The sequence below is a fragment of the Prenolepis imparis genome, unplaced genomic scaffold (genome assembly GCF_030444845.1).
Source record: "Prenolepis imparis isolate NDT839.2.m4 unplaced genomic scaffold, iyPreImpa1.0 SCAF_2, whole genome shotgun sequence".
Classification (NCBI taxonomy): Eukaryota; Metazoa; Arthropoda; class Insecta; order Hymenoptera; family Formicidae; genus Prenolepis; species Prenolepis imparis.
Window position 1 is genome coordinate 22,567,949 of NW_028141160.1, and position 20,075 is coordinate 22,588,023.

General features: G+C 37.4%; 3 protein-coding genes across 8 annotated transcripts; 1 reads left to right on the forward strand and 2 right to left on the reverse strand.

Annotated features, from left to right (window-relative positions):
- Positions 1 to 39: 39 nt before the first annotated feature.
- Positions 40 to 1,849, reverse strand: LOC145932767 (mediator of RNA polymerase II transcription subunit 29-like). Of its 2 annotated transcripts, none has more exons than XM_083032002.1 (2): positions 1,375 to 1,849; positions 40 to 1,098 (listed from the first exon to the last, which is right to left on the reverse strand). In XM_083032002.1, exon 2 carries the CDS (start codon positions 1,092 to 1,094, stop codon positions 504 to 506), a length of 591 nt encoding a protein of 196 aa, XP_082888128.1. In that variant the 5' UTR covers positions 1,095 to 1,098; positions 1,375 to 1,849; the 3' UTR covers positions 40 to 503. The 2 variants fall into 2 exon arrangements, with proteins under 2 accessions (XP_082888128.1, XP_082888127.1); XM_083032001.1 differs by having other exon boundaries at positions 43 to 1,101; positions 1,375 to 1,637.
- A 332-nt stretch (positions 1,850 to 2,181) lies between these two features.
- On the forward strand, positions 2,182 to 13,623 carry LOC145932761 (uncharacterized). Of its 4 annotated transcripts, none has more exons than XM_083031991.1 (7): positions 2,182 to 2,410; positions 3,220 to 3,638; positions 3,982 to 4,444; positions 4,537 to 4,694; positions 4,808 to 4,975; positions 5,118 to 5,627; positions 5,877 to 8,157. In XM_083031991.1, the coding sequence occupies exons 2-7, from the start codon at positions 3,251 to 3,253 to the stop codon at positions 6,002 to 6,004; spliced, it is 1,815 nt and encodes a 604-aa protein (XP_082888117.1). In that variant the 5' UTR covers positions 2,182 to 2,410; positions 3,220 to 3,250; the 3' UTR covers positions 6,005 to 8,157. The 4 variants fall into 4 exon arrangements, with proteins under 4 accessions (XP_082888117.1, XP_082888119.1, XP_082888116.1 ...); XM_083031993.1 differs by lacking the exons at positions 2,182 to 2,410; positions 5,877 to 8,157 and adding exons at positions 2,558 to 2,862; positions 13,488 to 13,623; XM_083031990.1 differs by lacking the exon at positions 2,182 to 2,410 and adding an exon at positions 2,560 to 2,862.
- On the reverse strand, positions 10,492 to 20,004 carry Nkd (NKD inhibitor of WNT signaling pathway naked cuticle). 2 transcript variants are annotated; one of them, XM_083031998.1, is made up of 5 exons: positions 19,251 to 20,004; positions 15,520 to 15,746; positions 14,309 to 14,800; positions 13,414 to 13,727; positions 10,492 to 13,183 (listed from the first exon to the last, which is right to left on the reverse strand). In XM_083031998.1, exons 1-5 carry the CDS (start codon positions 19,312 to 19,314, stop codon positions 12,535 to 12,537), a joined length of 1,746 nt encoding a protein of 581 aa, XP_082888124.1. In that variant the 5' UTR covers positions 19,315 to 20,004; the 3' UTR covers positions 10,492 to 12,534. The 2 variants fall into 2 exon arrangements, with proteins under 2 accessions (XP_082888124.1, XP_082888123.1); XM_083031997.1 differs by having other exon boundaries at positions 14,309 to 14,803.
- Positions 20,005 to 20,075: the final 71 nt, after the last annotated feature.

Below are 20,075 nucleotides of genomic sequence, written 5' to 3' on the forward strand. Positions count from 1 at the left end.
ATCTCTATATAGTAGAATACATTTTTAAATTATTTGGAGAGAATACTTTTTTTTTGTTATATCATGTACAATTAAATCATATATTTATATTCAGATATATTTTTCATTATCATTAAGAGCTTGATGTACGTGCTAGGACATTTAATATTTTCTTTAAAAATGCACTTTCTCCCTCTCTTTTACACACACACACCTACACACACACACACACACACATATATGTATCTTATATATTAATTATATATATATCTTATATATTATATAATTATATAAATATATATATCATATTAATATTATTTATATATTAATTAATAATTAAAATGTATATATAATTAAAATATAATTTTGCAACTGAAATATTTAATTAAATAGTAATATTTTTAAAGATCTTATATTTGATTTAACTCACTCGATCAAGTCCCTGTTGCACTTCATTTTCCCTACGTATTATCTTACCGAGCATTTAAAACATTGTTCTCTAAACAAAATTTATGAAATTAAGGTTATTCCCCCGAGGCTATCGCACGAGCGTGAGACATGAGGGCGTCGTGAATGTCGCGTGCATACGCCACTTGTGCTCGCACAGTCAGCAAGAATTGCGGATAAGATAGCGCCGATCCCTCCTGCGTATTCACTGTATCGGTGCGATTTGTTATAACCGACATTGGTAGATATCGAAGAGAGCTATTATTCTGTGACAGACACTCGACGGAGGTCTTCAGATGCAGCTCTATCTGATCGCAGATGGAATAGAACTCTTCCATGTGCTTGTTGAATCGATGATCAGGCTGATCTATACCCTTCATGGATCCTACGTCGACCAGACTATTTTGATGCAACGTGTGTGCCGCAGTTTTCAGAGCTATGCCCAGAGATTCTCTCAGAGGTCCAACCAGGGATTTCACCTTGGATATGTTGTCCAGCTTATCTTGCGTTTGCTGTTGCTGCTGTTGTTGCGCCTGCTGCTGCTGTTGAACTTGTTGCTGCTGCGTTTGTTGCGCCTGCTGTTGATTTTGAGGCATTTGAGGGTTCACTGGTTGTCCCATTTGTCCTACTCCCATAGCTCCAGGCTGTTGAAGCGGTGGAATATTCATCTTGCTGCTAGAATATAATCGTATATGATTTTTCTTGAACTTATCGATTTAACACATATAACAGACAATAGAAGAGAAGATGAAGAGAAAAGAAAGTGGAAAAAATCCTAAAAAAAGTTTCAAGAGAGAGTTAACTTTAAATATATAATAATTTATATCACATCTTTACATACATTCTACTTGTTTTAGTTCTCAAATGGTGTCTCGACTTGATATTCATTAATTTACAGAAACAAAATTTGATCAATTTCTATAAAACATTATTGTTTCTCCTCCTTACCGATTTTTCTAAACAGAGCTTGTTGAAAATTAGATAAAATTATCGATGTTTGTTTATACAAGAGCGCATATAGACATTGCAGGTTAGGAGAGCTTTCGAAATTGCGCACAAGCGGAAATGACGGAGTCGGCGCACGCGCACGAGAGACAGCCGTTTCGAAAGCAACGCCAATAAAAATACTCGCCAAACCGAACTTCCTCTCAAAAGTCGGTGTAATTTCCGTTCGCGGACAAATAGCGAGAGAGAGAGAGAGAGACACGTATAAAAAAACTAATAAATTATACAAATAATTGAAAATGCAATTATTCGATCACACAATATTATACAATACGCAGGCCATCGGCAGCTCCTATATCGCCTATGCGCGAAGAGAAGAGAGAAGAGGCGCCGCGTCGCGACGCGATCGCGCGCTCACGCGAACCGGCCTTTAGGCTCGCGCCGGCCAATCAGGGAGCAGAGACGCTTGGACTCGCGGCGGCGAACGGCGAGTCGAATTACGCATGGCGTCCGACGCCATCTAACGACTGGCATTCCTGCTCCCGCTCCCGCCTGGTGAGACCCAGAGGGGCCATCGTGTCGAAGAAAGCGCGGAACTCTCTCCCTCGCTCTCGCTCGCACCCGCTCCGCTCTAGCGTTTGGAGTTTTTGTTGTCTCGCCGTGTGGTGCGTGTGTCCTCTCGCGTGGCCTCCCCTCCCCCCCTCCTCCTCCTCCCCGCGGTAAAATTCCTTCGCGATAACGACGCGTTCGTCATGGCGCGAGAGCGCCGCGCGAAATGATAGGCGCGCGACCGGGTTCTCTGCGTGTGCTCGCCGGCCAGGCGTTCGCAGGTACGAGCTAACCGTCTTCTCGTGCGTCGGGCATCCGCAAGAGCGGCGACAGCGGCGACGAGGACGACGACGTCGGCGGCGGCGGCGGCGGCGGTGGTGAACCTCCTCTCCCGGACGGGATCCCACACTGCGCGCTGACGGATTCCTGATCAAACGGCGGTGTCTCTCCCACCCTCCCCCTCGTCTACGGCGCTGCGGATCAACAACAGGTAATTGTATACGAGGCTTCTACGCCGTCCAGCTGCGTCCCCCCCGCGACGAAAATTCTCTCGCCCGTGTTTATGTTTACTCCTTTAATTACCCCCCTCTACCCCTTTCGCTCTCCTCCCCCTCCCGCCCTCCCCTCGTGTGTGTCTCTTTGCTGCGTGCGAGTATTGCAAGTATATCCCGCCTTCCGCCTTTCTCGATTTTCTTTCGCCGCTTTTCTCGCTCTCTCGTGCGTTCTTCTTTCCCTCCGCCTCCTCCCCCTCCTCCTTCTATCCCTCCGCTCCCGCCTCGTCGCCTTCTCTCGTTCGCGAGATTATTAGCGGGAACGAAAGTATCGGTCTTCTTTATCATCGTCGCGAGATCTCGCATCCGTGATAATAACTCGGATTGCTTACAGTTCTTCGCGCTATGCTCGGAATGTCGCAGAGGAGAGTGTAATGAGCGGTATAATAATGCATGTACTCGCGATGATAATTGTGTTATGTAAACTTTGTATTTATCTTGTGCGGATTTTTTTCTTCCCCTTTTGTTTCTCAATTGCTCCGATATATATTCACAAATAGCAATAGATACGAAATTCCCAGCTTGTTAATTAGCATTAATTTTAATGAAAATTTATACGACGCTGTCTAATTACTGAAACATGATTCAGTACACGAGATGAATTATTTGTAGAAAGATCGTTTTACTTACTGTTTACATCTACGCGTTATTAAATATTTCTTCAAGCATTCTCTTTATATAAATAAATACAAAGAATTGTTCTTTGATTGAAAGAGTAGCATCTTAAAATCAACAATATCTTAAATAGGTACGTCGCCAACTTCTCCACCAGCCACTCCATGCTTCCCATGAATGCCATGGCACAGAAAGTGGTACCAGGATCAGAGTCCGGATCGATGAAACCCTTGACAGGGACCGGACTGAGCTATGTCACGCTACAACCACCCAGTCAACCGCTTAGTCTGGTGCAAGATCATAGACCATCCGTGTATCAGACACCACCTTACATCGGTAGCAATGTGGAGGAGCCAGAAACTGAAAAATTGATTCTAAATGGCGTGGAGATTACAAAGACGGAAACCGAGCAAGATGTGCCTGCTGTTACAAAACAAAATGAATCCAATAGAAACAACAATTTAAGTCCTGAAAATCCTCCTCAGGAGCAACCATGCGAAATGCAACCGGAACAGGTTCTGACATCGTTAATGGATTTTCCATTGAGTACTCGTAAGTACATTTTATTACTCGCAAATGCTAATAAATAAAAATTATTTTACTTGAAAAGAAAGACATTATATAGAAAGACATTATTTGATTACATTTTACAACTGTAAAATTAGTATTCTTTATTTTGTATAATAATATATATTGATATATATTTTAATGTTTTATAATATTATAAAATGCAATTTGAAATAATAAGTTATATGAGACAAAATAAGTACATAATAAGTATAAATAAGAAAGCATAGATAAACATAAACAATTTAAGTAAAATGTAAATAATATTGCATAAAAAAAGACCAAATACGAAATTCATGTTTACATGCAATTACATTTATTTTTATAGCGCTAAACACACCGGCACAGAATAAAGTTGAGGAAAAGAAGGCTCCTGTAAATAATGGATCGAAAGAATCAGACGGCAAAGCCGTTAATACACCTGTACATATAAAACAATCTCCGCACAAACCAGAAGATGTACAAGCAAAGAACGAAGTTCCAAAGGCAAAACCTACAAATCAGAGTTTGAAAGTACCAAACGATAATGCTGCTGCAACATTAACTAGTACATATAAACCTGACGCAAAAGTCACTACCTCTCCAAAGACAACTAAACGAAAATCTAGAGAATTGAAAGATTTAAAAGCAGCGTCTGCTATAGTCGCTGATGGAGCAAGTAAACCTAAGAGGAATCGAATTCAGACACAACCCTATCAAAGTCCATTACCAGAGATTGCTTTATTGGTCAAAAGCCTCAACAAGACTCCAGGTTCTAAAGCTGCTGACGATAAACTTATTGTATTCTACAAGTAAGCATTCCATCTTGTAAAATTCTTCAATTTAATATCTACGCATTTGTTTTTTGTAAGTATAAATTGTGTAATTAAATGTTTATATTTAGAAACGAATTTTTGGCTGTGAGGAATGCCGAGGGAAGTTTTTATGTTTGTCAAGCGATGCAAAATATCTATAAATCAAGCAGACGTATTCGCATACGTTGGCTATCTCAAGACAAAACCAACGGTGAATTCTATTCACCAGATTTCTACGATACCATAGGTATTATTTGTCAGATATTATTTGCACATGTAGCATTGTTATACATTCATCTGTTATATTACAAAGATATATATACTGTATGTATTTAACTGTTTTAATCGTTTAATTTTCAGATTTTGATTGTATATTAACAAATCTGAATCTAAACAAAGTCGACAAACATAAATTCTGGTTAACACGAATAGAGCTGCTACGTACAGAGAATATCTTAAAACGGGCTATCGATGTTGAGGCTGGAGTATCTGAAAAACCTCGAGTTACAGAGGAGCATCCCGATGGATGTAAGTAATTTTGATATTTTAGAATAATAATCAAATGCTTAATAATTCTATTTTGTTCATGTATACTTTATAATACACATTTTCCTTAAACAGATATAATATATAATGAGCAATATATATCACAATGTTTTAATTTTTCTAGTGGATTTATCGCTCTACAAAGATGAGTCGCAGTTGAAGAGAAGAAAAGGCTTGCCTAACGAAAAGTCGAGTCCACGTAAAAAGTCTAAACGAGCTGCAAGTTCCACGGATGACGACGCGGACGAGGAAGAATCGGATCGAAATCGGAAAACATCCAAGGCAAAGAAACGATCGGTCAATAAGGCATTGGCGATCGCTAAATCCGTCGCGAAAGGCACTAGCAGAGCAGAGAGAGCACTCAACAGAAGCACAAAATCTGGCAATAGTCTAGGCAACGACAGTGCTACTACTGCCGCTGTTACAACTACTGCTACCATCACCACCACTGCTGCTGCAGCGGTTACCACTACTGCTACTGCTACCAGTGTTACTACTAGTACGACTACCATCAATCCCGCCAACGTGACGGATGCCAAAAATAATGCAGAGTCGAAGAAACTGGACTTGAAGAAAAACGGCAAACAACAAAGCAACAATAGCATCAGGGGAGTTTCAAGAACAAAACTCGGAGGTAAATAATTTTATACATGTACATATTAAAGTGCATTATCTGTCGATGCGTTACTTTTTTAAGTATAGTTTATTGCGGAAACGGAAATTTTACCGAAATTTTAGCTGTTTATAACAAAATATAAAACATTGTAAAACGTAAATACTTTTTAAAATAATTTATAGACTCTTGACGCGATAATATACATCACGTATGGTTATTCAATTGACTGAATGGAAAACATCTTACTGATGTACAATCAATTTAAAGGTTCTGCTCAAGCTATACAACAAGCCAATAAAATGGCAGGGCGTCCGAAGCGCGTGGCCGCTACCACCGGCGTTCTCTCGAGCGAGGAGGCGCCTTCTCCAAGAAACAAACCGCGCGGTCGAGCATAAAATTAACTTAACGTTGCTTTTTTATGCTATAGTTACAGCCGAGTCTGTATCGTAGGCAATATGTACGTGTGGTACACCTCTTGAAATTGCAATCAATTTGTTATGTAATATATATACATATATATGGATTTCAAGAAATTCTTAAATGTATCATGTGTTGCGATAATATTATAGTTCAATGATACGGGATCAACGACTTGTGTCTCTGATTCGTCAAGTCGCATTTAAAAAAAACAAAAAAAAAAGTTAAAAGTTAAAGATAAGAAAAATAAAGACTCAGAGATTTATGCGAGCGATATTGTGATATCATACAAAATTTGTACATATCGTCTACGTCTCAGACTCCTTCAGGAGAAGAAAGTCACGGAATGTGTGGGAACGGTACCTTGAGTTGAGTAATAACTAATCTACAGGGTGTCACATACTAATGCACTCTTGCAATAGTCTATTTTTGATGTTGTGAGTGAACCGTACGTGATTCAGTTAATTTTAATGTACACACTTTCCATTGGATATGATATATACACTATGTACAAATATACATGTGTGGGAGGGGTGGGAATTATATGTATTCTGTAAAACAGGAAAAAAAAGAAAGAATAAGCTACAGAGAAATGAAAAGTAGTATCGACAGAAAAAAACGAGAACAATCCCGAGTATTACCGATCTCGCGAGCTAATTTCCGATCGATCGGATCTCGAAGTACAATATATTACTGTACATTATGCTGAATCCTTGCTGTTAAAAAAAATAGCCCGTAAAAATGGTCCAGCGCCTATATAAAGACAGGCAGAGTAAAGTGCCCAGGGGAATTGTTTCCTTGTCGAGTCAAGGATTCGCGAGCGGAAAGTAGCACATTGCTTATAGTTTCTTGAATTCGCGGCGGCCCATCATTGTAAAATCGCAGGGTTCATGTTAAACAAAGAGAGAAAGAGAGAGAGAAAGAACGAGCGAGAGAGTCGTGCCACATTATTACGATTTAGCCACATAGATGTAATTCTAGAAGAAGTGAATGAAACAGAGCACTTATTTAGAACGTTAAGTCTTGAATCCAATTGTATAAATTTTTGATTTATTTTAATGTACGTGTTAATTTTAATTTTTTTTCCGTCACTTATATATAGAATATATAATGACGAAAGTGTATATTTATAATATTATAGATTAGATGATTTTATGATTTATATACACATATATGTGTTTATATATATAATATATATACTATATACTTATAATATACAATATATATACTATATAATATATATACTGTATACTATATGTATAGTAATTAAATATATACCTTTATAATATTATATATATAGACTACACATATATATATACATATATATATATATTTCGCGCAAAATTAAATTCATATATATATATATTTTAATGTAGCACACATACATATTTTATATCGCGTCGACGTACATTTGTTACGGAAAACGCAAACATATGTCAGCGTTTCTTTGCGAGGAAAATTCACATTAGAATGTGCATCGTTTGTTTGTGTAATGTGTAACGTGACATATATATATATATTTGTTTCCCCTCTTTTTTTACGCTATGACAGTATACAGTAGAAGTATATGAGAGAGAATCTTATAAAGCAGATAGATTATTTATAACGTTATAGGGGGTGTTTGTCAAGTTTGAGCGAACGAATGCTCGTACGTCGTCGATTACGCGAGGACACTCACGGGTTTCTTTTTGACTATAAGATTTCGATATCAGGATATATATGTGTAAACGTATTTTATACATCGGCCGTTAAGACACATTGACGTTTCCCTTGCTTGATTTCGCCCAGACACGTGTACATATAAAGCGATTAGATAATCAAAATTGTGCATACGAATGTAGCTACAGGAAGAAAGAGAGTAAGAATCTCTCTTGCGGCATTTTGAGAGTAAAATTACACGGGCGATCACGTTGCAATTTGCTTAGCATATGTAATTTACACTCGCTTTTCCGTTTATCGAGATAATAACACAATCCTCGATATTCGCTTCTTATTTTTCGACGATCATCATGAGCGTTGCACATTGAACGTTGGATGCAAATTCGACTTCAAATGTGCCGTTTAAGAAAAGAGGGAAAAAAAAAACAGGCATATCGACCTCCGCTCGAAACAAAAAAAAAAAAAAATAGAATACGATATAATTATCATAACTAAATGATTAAGGTGGATTTATTAATTCTCGAGATATGGGACACACGCGAGTAAGATATCAATCCTGTCGTTATTTGGTCCATTGCACATTGTATTTGAGAAATATACGCGTACTGTATAAATTTAGCGAAGGATTCTAATATAACAAAATATCACCACATACAAAAAACCGCTCGTATTATTATTGTTATTCGATTTTGCTTTAAGGAAGTGCTTGCGCGCCGTTTTCTTTTTTCTTTTTCCTTTTTTTAATTTCTCTCGCGAACGCGATCGTCAACAACAACGTGTGCAATCGGTAAAAAACGCAATTAACGTGTAATTGTCGGCGTGTAAGGCATGTTACGATAAACGTCGTCGTCTCACTATAATTTTATGCAGTTTTTAGCGAGAAATCACACACACACATACAGACATGTTCTTTCTATATATAATATATCCCCGACTTTATTAGAATATGATACGATATTAAGATATGTTAATGAAATATAATTCAAGTACGAAACGTTACGCGAGAAATGATTTTTCCCACAGAGAATTCATTTTGCCGATATTCGTTCCTACGTAGGGGATTCCTTGCGTAGGAATACGATAATAATTTCGTCTCAAGCTCGGTGTAGTTATTCCCCCGATAACTCTTAACGACAGATAAGGAATGAAACGTAGGATCATCGATCGATGATGATGAATGATCGGACGATGTTTGTCTCTTGCTAGCATCTGAAATTGAAGATAAGCACCGCGTAAATTTCTTGTAAATCGATCAGGTGAGCACTCGACCTTTTTGACTCGCGTAACGATTAAGTGTCTTAACATTAGCTCTTATTAGATATACATCTTACATAATAAGCGCTTCGGATGCTGATTTGCTAAAGTAATCAAATAAAACTTACTGTACGATGTATATATATCCGTTGACATATATCGATCATGGTATATGTATAATGTAGGATACTAAGCGATCATACATTTTTTTTTTTTTCTTTTTTCTCGCACCATTTTTGCGTCTTTTTTTTCTTTTTCGATTCTCCACCTTGTAGCGGCAATTTCGAGTACAACACATGTGTACATATACTATTATATACTTGTTCGGACTTACGCGAGAGTCGGAATATATATCGGCGGATATAATAGTTCGTTCGTGGGGACGGATTCTTCTTCTTTCGCTCTCGATCGCGGTAATAAAATAAAATTCTTATAAGATAAGTAAAAGCACGTGTGCGCGCGTAATTTTTTCTTCTTTTCTTATTTTATTTTCTCTCTAGTTTTAGCTCAAGTGCGACTCGTTCGCGATAAAAATATTTACAGCGGAATTGTATTATGAACTCTGTCATGCGCGAGCGAACGTATAAACAAATTTTTTATTATTTCCGGTTTTTTTTAAATCATCCATTGTGATTCCAAGACAAAATTCGGAGAATCTCATATTTAAAACCCGATTAAAAAATTACATATTCGTAATTTTTTTAATTTTTACACGATTTGTAAATTAAAAAAAAAATTGTGCAATTTTAAAGAGATATGTGATAAGGATTACGATGCATGATGGGGTTGATAATAAACTTTCGAAAACGTGAGAAGAGAGCAGTACTGTTAAAAAAAAAAAAATGTGAAAATTATATAATTAATACATAATCGAGATTAATCAATCATTTTTCGTGCACTTGTGTATCAGAAATTTCGTCGAATTGGTGCAATTTTTGCGCGTCTCGTGCTATTTTTAAGCGGCAAGAGTTTCGTATATTTGTAAGAAAAAAAAGAAACGTCCTCTCCTTCCCCTTCTCTCCCCCGCCCCTCCCTCTTGAGAGGAGTTTCTTCATTTCTAATTTCGAAGATTGATTTATCTCTTCTCTAGGATAACCGTAAGAAATAAGAGATAAGCATTTTACGACCGATCCGATATTTCTCGGATCTAGAGGGTGAGATATGTATTACTCTTCACGCAGTTCACGCTCTCTCGATGGTAAGTCGAAAAAAAAAAAACTTAACGCAGGTACACAAAAGTGTTTTTTGTACAAAGGTCATTTGGTTATGTATGTATAATAAAGTGACGTCCAGAAATAATTGCGAGGCACCAATTCTTTCGAAGCTTGAGCAGACACTTGACGCGTCCCTTGTTTATTTTTCTTCTCTTAATTTTAATATTTGAAAAAATTCTGCGAATTTGATATTTATTTTTTTGTGTTATACAAAATACTTTTCATCGAATAAATTTTTTCGACGCTTCAATTCTACGATTGAATAATTAAAAAAAAATCCTAATGATTTTCAAGGATATTACGCAAACTATGCATTCGATAGATAAATACGAGTGGTATAATGTATAAAAACATGTTTTAATAAATATCAATAGAAAAAAAGTTACAGAAAATATCTACATAAATTACAAATATCAATATATAAAATTACATGATTCGCAACATAATATTATCGAGGATCCTTATGTTTGTGTCTCTCAATTATCTAATCTTAATATACGCTATTGCGCTCACGCTAAAGGTAATCGTAATACTTTTCTCATTGATACCCGAGACGAGAGATATTGTCGAGATTCATAATTCGCATTTACACGCGTTACATCACGCGTGTTTTTCATTCACCGGTGGTGAATAATCGCCGTTTCAACAACAGTAGCAGAACGACGCGAATCTTAAATAATGCAGTTTAATGTCCAACACGGGACTTCACTCACGTGTGCGATGAGTAAAAAAGAGATTTGCGGAAAAAAGATCCAATGTTCGCAAGTACATGCGTGAAACTTGTTATATAGACATTACAAGGCACTAGAGTAAGAATTTAATCGTCACTCTCTCTTTCTAGATCTCTTTTTAGATCCACAATCGTACTTTGCAGACAACGAAAGAGCTTCGTCTCTCGTAATTTAGAACTAGAGATATACAGGTCATATTTCCGAGACGTTATTCTCGAATGTCAGATTTTTTCTTGTGAAAGCGTCTTCAGAGATAAATTCTTTATCGCACAAGTTTTCAATTTTTAACGCTGTTCCTTATAACTCTAAAAACATACCTTGAATTGAAATTTTATTAAGTTTAATCGCACGCGCGAAATTATTCGTGGAATATCTTCTCGTTATGTTTCTCTCTCTTCTTCTAAAGCTTAATTTGCTAACAATTTCTCTTTATTTCCTACGAAAATGTCCCTCGGTATTTCCGCCGAAAAAGAGTATCTTGAAATGGCCGTACAACATAATTGCTAAGATGTAACGCGATTACAAAAGTATAAGAAAACGCTCTGTAAAATATATATATGAGAGAATCGAACATTTCTTTACCGAAAGAATTCCGTTTCCTGTGTTCAAAAATCTAAATGTATTATATATAAGCACCATTAAACTTGGGTTCGGGGAAGAGAATCATATCAACCTCTGATTACAGGAACATTCGTAGGAGAGACTGTTTCAAACTTTTTTTTTAATTATCGTTACGACTCTAGACTGTTTGTTTCTCTTAACGCTTGTATACTGAAGGAAGGATTCTCTTTGGGATACTTTTTTTTATGTACAACGATGGGTAGCCGTAGTTTATCGTAAGTTTGAGTGAAAAAGGAACGTCTGCATTTTTCTGTTTCGAGTAAAAACGTAATTTTCACTCCTATAATATGCGCAATAATGTGTATTCTATCGTTTCTAAATCCTGAAATGCATTTATTTGTCGTAATACGATATATTGTAAGCCTGAGATTTTTATAGTAACTATATCTTTGTTAAAAGAAAAAACTCGCGCAAATAGAGTTTACTTGTTTTAGTTTACGCCGAATACGCGTGTCTTTCGCAATAATTTTTTTAAACAAACTGTCATTTGTTATTTACAATATTGGAAGAGTGTAAAAGAAGTCACCTCTCGTCTAGACGATGCTTATAAATTTACGCAACAAAGGCAATATCGAAGAGCATCGCAAGTATTCGATGCATTTTTCGAGAGAAATTCAGTCGTTTATATTAGAATAAAAATATGCGATGACTCGCATCGTTATTATTCGCGTATTAACACTACGGATATATATTTATAATCGAACGATGCGATATATGTACAAGTTGCAGTTTGTCTTGTACAAGAGAACAAACTGGAGATTCAATGAATAACTTATATGCCGCGAGATTGCATATCGATTTCTTAAGATAATCTATGTAGCGGGGTCAATATATAAGAGCTCGGAAGTATAAAACGCATCTTACGACGCTATTTGAGAAAAATATTAAATTATATCGCCTCGATATCGAAATAACAGAGCATAATATAAATAAAAGTTCTCTTCTAAAATATATTCCACTGTATTGTAAAGGTTTTTCCAAAAATCTGAGACATTTATAGGAAAAAAAAAAAAAACACTTTATCGCCAATTAGACCAGAGCCTCGGTGTGATAGTGATGATAGTGGTGATGTATGTGCTCGTGAACGTGCTTTCGGCTGGACGTGGCCGCCACCGCGTTCTGCGAGAATTCCCGCTCGAGCCAGCGCACGACCTGAGCCATCGCGCGGGCCTGATCCTGCTCCCGCGTAGCGTGCTTTAGCTGATGCTTCTTGGATCTGCCGCACTGTTGCGACTGAAGGAACTGCGCGTCGTTGCGCTGCAAATTGTTGTGATTATTGGTAATCGTCGTTTGATGATTGGCGGTTTGCTGGTTGTTGTTGGGCACGAGGTTAACGATGTTGCGGTGGGTCGTGTTGCTCGTGTGTTGCGGCGTGTCGTTGTTGACCGTCGGCACGTTGCGATTCAGCTTCGAGTACGTCGTCTGGGGAGAGGAATGTACCGTCGCGTTGTTCCTCGGTGTCGCGTGTCGCGTCTTTCTGTGATTCGCCGTCCGCGATTTCGTCGGTGTTTTGGGAAACGACGCGGAATGATGGGTCGTGCTTTCCCGGATCGGTTTGTAGTAATTCGTGGCCGCTTGGCGAGGAGACGCCTGACAGTCTTGATTATTGTGATTCGAGGTTCCTAGATTAGGACTCTGAGATGGATTGCGCGGTTGCTCGCTGTTTTGATGCCGTTTCCTGCGGACAAAGAAAGAATGAACCATCTGCGACGATTGCTTAAGACTACTTGGAGTTTTTATTTTACATAAATATTGATATTTATATAAATGAAGATATTCTTGAATAATATATTCGAAGACATTGCCAATATTACCAATATTAATTATCTACCCGACACAAGTTAATATAAATTTGAATAATTTAATATGAGCTGCGATAAAACTTGATTGAGACTGATTGACTCTCACCTTGATGTGTGAAAACTGAGATTATTTTTTTCCATGTTAGCCTGAATAATCTCCAGCAATTGTTGTCTTTGCAGAGCGCCGCTCCGTTTCCTCTGATTCATCTGATTCATAAGAAGAGGCGTTAATGGTGAGAACGTGGGGGAAGTGTCACCACTATCGTCGCTCACATCACCCTCCGAGCTGTTTGAATAGGGGGATGGTAAATGGGGCACAGGACCGACTCTTTTGCGCAGCTCCTCCTGTTGCACCCGATTCGCACGGGCTTTCTCGTCCTCATCCTCGCTGTGAGTCTCCACTTCTTTGCGCTCAATCTTCTACAATAGAAACGATAGAATGGATCAAACATACATAAACGTGAGTTTTTTTGGATAATACGATATATAATAATTTATTCAAATAGAAATTTACAGGATCTCTAATCTCAAACAGTTTTTAACAGGTCTCATTATCATTTCTATCTTTTAAATATTTTTTAAGATATCTGAGATATAATTTCTTGGATATATATTATCGAGAAAACGTGAAAAATTGTAAAGATTCAAGTCAATTTCGAAATTTGCAAATATAAATTTTATTTATGAATATATATATAGGCTCTGAATTCCAGATATTCATATATCTGTCAAACACAATTTTTAATAAATCTTCCATTATCATTTCTATCTATATTAATTATATTGTTTAGGATATCTAAAATATGGATATTATTTGCCAAGAAATTGTAAAAAATTGTACATTTAAGTTTCAAAATTTCTATAGAGGATCAAAACGCCCCATTTATTTTCTCCCCTTCCTTCTTATATACCCCACCGAGATTGGCATCCCGACGACGACAGGATGCGTATCGTGCGCGCCTACGGCTCGGATTCGTCGGCTATGTATTATATATACATACGTGGGTATTATACACGGAGGAATGTAGGTCCCGACAGCGATACCGCGTTGCTCTCCTCCTTCTAGGAACTCTGCTCGCGTAATGCCGAGCGGTGGCGGTTGTCGCATGGCTGCAAGGGGCGACGTGCTTCAAATGGCAGCAGGACGACGACGACTGATTGTGTTGATGGCCGCTGGGCAACGTCGTGGTCGTGGTCGTCGTCGTCTGTGACGTTTGCGTGGCGTTTGCGATACAAGGCGCGATGACGTTGCGCGGCGTCTGTCTACTGCTGGTCCGCTGATCCGGCGACACCGTCAGCGTCACATTAATTATCTTGCTGCCGCACGACGGTACCTGTATGGTCGAGGCCCCTAGCCTGTCGTAGATGGTGGTCACTAGACCGGCTATGTCGTCCTTCGTGATCTTCCCCTGGCCGTTGAAGTCGTACAGGGTGAAGGCGATCTCTTTCAGCATGTCACCATCTTCCGTGACCGACACCTTGCAGGCGACTTGCTGCTACAAGAACAAAGAATCGCGTTCAGATTAAGCTCAAGACTGATTGAGTGGTGTAAAAATATAAAAAATTAATTACAACAGGTAAAACATAATTTGTAATTATTTGGTATAGTATTATAATTTTATGGATAATATAGGAAGTATTGAAAAAAAATCTTGTAAAGAGCAAATAGTTTTTGCGCTTGTGTGGAAAAAATATAATGTAGTAAATATTAATATGCTTTTCGTTCAACAAGTTCTATTGATTGACTATAATTGATAATATAATAACTATCAGTTTTCATTTTAATTATCTTGAAATTGATTTTGAGTATGAAAAATCTTGTTGAAATCTCAACAGTGAAATTTATTAAAGTTTATATTATTTTGTAATTTTAAAGTAAATGGCACTTGTGATAAAATAATCAGTGTTTATTTGACAAGACACTGTTATTAGACAAGAGAAATAAAAAGAATATAAAAATAAAAATTATCGCTATACACAAACAATACATTGATATCGTACAAAAATTAAAAAGAAACAAAATAAATAATATTCAATTATAAAATACGTTATTGAACAAATTGTGATGAATTAATGTTATAAATTTTTCCAAGAAACAACTTTTGTACGATCTTTAAGTAATTACGAATCTCTCGTTTTGCTATAAATCTCCATTTATCTTTCTCTCTCTGTCTCTTTTCTCTACCGAGATATATAAATTAAAGTATTTCACCTCGAGACTAAGCTGTTTCGTTGTACCGCAAGTAGGCTGTTCGTCATTACCAGTAGGTCCTGCTGCAGGTATGCTCGAGCCATCAACCGCTACCTGCGGCGGCTCCGCAGGGGAAATTAAAGTCGGTTTCGACTCCGTCGTCGTCGGCGGTGACGAGACATTGCAGGTCGTCGGAACCCCCGTCAGCAACTCCTCGGAATCGCTACCTTCCGCGTTAGTCCCCGCAACTGCGAGCAGGCAACAGAAAGAAAATCTCATTTATGCAAGGACACAACAAGTTCCCAGAAACTTTATTCTACGTAATCGTATTTTCGCTTTTCTTTTTCTTTTGTGCAACTGCTAAAAATCGATTTTTTTTTTTTTTTTTTTTTTTTTAAATATAATAATAATAAATTGAAAAGGCTCTAATGTACACAGGGAGAATTTTCTCTTAGAATTTATCCTGAAAATCATGGTAATCGTGGGACAGTATGGTATGGAAAGAATTTTATGAGACTTTCTCCGATTATTATTTATCACAATAAAAATAATATCTATTACAATAAATATAAAATATGTTTGATTAACTTTACTATGCAGTTTAGTAAAATTAATCAAACATGTTTTATATTTTATTATGATATATTATTTTTATAATTAAATAATAAGTAAATTCTAATTTGGCTTTTATTAGCCCTTCTCAAATTTGATTTTTTCTTAATTAGATATTTTATAAGACGATGCGGTCGGAAAATTCTCGCTCGCTCTCTCGTCGCGCGCGATCTTCGTGAGAGAAAGAGAGACGTACACGAAGAGGAGCGAATAAAAGGCGGCATTTAACACGCGCCACATCCGCACTCGTGGCCGTGTGTTTGTTGCAGGGGCGGTATTTTTACCCGCTTCTCCGCGCCGGTCGCACGGTGCTCCCGTCCGAGGAGGAGACCTTTCGTGAGCTAGTAACCGGAAAAGCAGCTGGAGCTCTAACCGATCGAATTTTGAAATGTCTCGACTTTGCGCAAGCCCGCGGTAAACTTTGAATATTTCTATAATTTTTATTTACAATTTTTTACTTGCAATTTTCCATTTTTTCTACAATTTCAGCGAGCCTAAATTTATTTTCAACGATAAATTTTATATATATATAATTGCAAGCAAAGATAAATAAAAATGGTCGGCTAATAAAATGGAAGAATTTTATGTCAAATCGCGCGTTTTAAATTTGCGTGCCGGCACGTTATCTTAAACAATTTTTTTATATTCCGTATTGTAAGCTTTGGTTTTATCGTCAGCTATTGTGTAATGGGTCATAAACTCGTCCCACCTAACGGATACAGAGCACGGATGTACATACGATAGACGTAGTGTTGAACTCGAACGACAGACGAGGGTATATGCGTGCGCGCACGTGATTGTGTGAGTGTATGTGTTAAGTGCAACACAAATCTGCCCTCGAAATTTGACACTCGCACGTTATAAATTACCATCAGAGTAGAGAACTAACGAATCTGCGATATATCATTTTCGGAAGCTGCAACTCGATGCTTTCAATGTACAATGTATATGTGTGCATTAAATATTTAATGAATGTGTGTGTGTAATCTTTTCTTTTAATATTATATCTTGTAACATTTTATATCAAGATTTTGTTATAACTTATTGATTTTTTTAGAAAAATTGTTTAGTAATTGTTTCATGTATTTTTAACGCTCGCTGTTACATCTCCGTATTCTCTTAATTAGGATGTAACGATCGGATACGACACTTTTCAACACTTTCTTTTTTTATTTCAATGCAAATGTGTGAAGAATGAAAACGTTGGACATAATGACATTTTCCCATTTGTATTCATGTTTGGCCAAGTAGGAAGTGTGTAACAAAGGAGGAACGCGCAGAAGAAAGTCTTAAAGAAACATGTGTGAAAAACATGTTGAGAATACGGGGAAAAAATAAGGGTGTCAATGATATATGAAGAATCGATTGTAAAATAATTAATTGTTCTAAAAAAATTACATTATATTATTTTAATAGTATTTAATATTATTTTAATATTTTAATAATTATAATATAATTTGTTATATAATAATAAATATTAATATTATATAATATATATTTATTATTATATATTTATTGTTATAATATTATTATTATTAAATATAAGCAAAATCTTTAAAAATATTATTAATTATAAAATATCTGATTATAAGATATTTAATGCAGCAATTCAACATACAATTCTTTAATTCAATCAATAATATTCGTAAGATTTGTAACGAAAGAAACTGGAGAAAACATAAAAAATATATTTAGAATGTGTGTATGTGTGTATTTAAAAGTGTCGCATAATTTTTTTTTTTTATCATAAAAAAACATACGTAACTTCCGCGTTATTTTCAATACGTTATACGAGACATACGTGTAAGCTTGCAGACTAAACAGGTCGAAAGGCAAGAAAAGTGTAAGTGTGACGTAACACCACGTGGCATTGTACTTCTATAGTATTTTAGCGTTATCCTGATGACGGTTCGTTTCTTTCGCGACAGGACGCAATTGATTGTATTGGCGCCACTCAGCGACTACATTCTTTCTTTTGCTTTCTTTTTTGTAAACCTATTTCTTTCCTCCTTTCGGTCGCCGCCATTCTTCAAGCATTTCTCCACTTCGTTTAAAGGTACTCGATTTAAATTCTTGTTCTTATATATTTTAATTTTAAAAGAAATTTACAAACTTTTATTCGTATAAATCTATAGCCTTTTTTTTATTTTTAATAATAAGACGATTTTGTCTCGAGTTTATTAGTGATAATTGTTTTCGTCTTTCGCGATTAAATTGCGTCTCGTCATCGTCGAAAACAAGTTTATTGTGTCATCGCAATTCGCAGGAAACGTTGTATGTAAACACGATGTAGTTGCGCGTGTAATTTTAATTTAAGAAAAAAATACCGCATGCAATTCGATTTATCACGACTTTGAAACGACTAACGGAAATACAGGAAGGAAATGAAAATATAGTAATTTACGATATTATCTCGTTTCATCTCTTGTTTTTCGTATCTGCAGCTGATATTTAAATGCGAATCTCTATTTCTCTTCCAAGAACCATCTCGTAAATTTTCCCAACGCTCGTCAAGGCCGAAAGCTAGACGACAATAAGAGCGAATGATTTTCGGCGTCAAAGCTCGAGCGCTACCCAGATGTCGGTCAGACATAAAGCTTTCTAAAAAGTTCAGGTAAAAAAAAGTCTTTCGAAGAGAAATGCTGAGGATGACTCACAAAGCGAAGCGAGGTAATGCTATAATTCGATGTTATTTTCCCTCGACGCAGACACAAAAATACGAGAAAAATATGTAAGCTACGCGTACGAGTTTATTTATAATATAAAAAAAAATCACATGCTTCTCGTAAAGAATTTTCCAAAGAATTTTCTAAGTAAAACGAAGCCGGTATCGCAATTTTTTATTTAATTTAATTTAGATATCTTTTTTACTTTATTATATATTTTATTATATATTATATATATTATTTTATTATATGTGTATTATATTTTATCATATTATTATATACTGTAAAAATCTTAGTAATATAATTTAACTAGAAATTTATCTCATTAATAATTCCGCTCTTGGAACTTAACGGAAGTAAACATTCCTTCTTCACAACTCCGGTTTCAATAACATCCTGTATATGCATTTTCTTTACGATATCGTCGCGACGGAAGAAGCATACGTTCTCAGAAGAGGAAGAAGGAATCATTACCAGAAAAGGGTCTGTAGCCGGCGAGGAACCTTGTTCGCCACCACTTTACCAATCCGGTAGCCATGGGACCTTCATGCGTGCGTGCGTGCGTACGTGCGTGCTTGCTGCTTGCGTTCGTGCGTGCGTGCGTGCGATCGGCGTGTGCGATCCCTCTGCGCTTCTATCGCTCTCTCTTTCTCTCTCCGTAAACCTTTGACGGCGGCGAACACTTTGTGCTTCTCCCCGAGGTTACCACTAACACGCCATCCTGGAAGCACGCGAGATGTCCGACGATGTGTTCTCTCTCCCCAGGTTCTTCTTCCGATCAGGTCAAATAGTCGGATAGTATTTTCTCCGATCTGTCACTCGTCGCGTCAACGATATATTATACATACATATATATGTACATAAACGAGAGAGTCACACAACGCGGACGTCGACTCGTCCTTTTACGTACGCACCATTGAAATTCCGAGCGAGCGCTCGCTCGCTTACAACAGGACGCCGCCGCCGCCGTCGTTGCACTCTATACGCACCGTACGCACGTGCTCGCGCGGCGTAGTCTGCCGAGCGAGTCCGAAAAAAATCAGCGGACCGCGACGCCTTTATGGATCCACATCCTCGGAAGAGGAGCGTGCGTGTTTTTGTCACTCGCGCACGTCACGTCGAAGCGAAACGCGGACACGCGCGTCGAGAGAGGTACGGAAACCTTCCTCTCCCGCTGGTAGAGGAGGACAGACGCAGAGACGCGTAAACGCGTCCCTCTTCCCGCGCGGCTCGGACACGACTGTGTCCGCTCGTCCTCGCCTAAAGCACGTTCCCTTCCCCCGCGCTCCCGCCATGCTC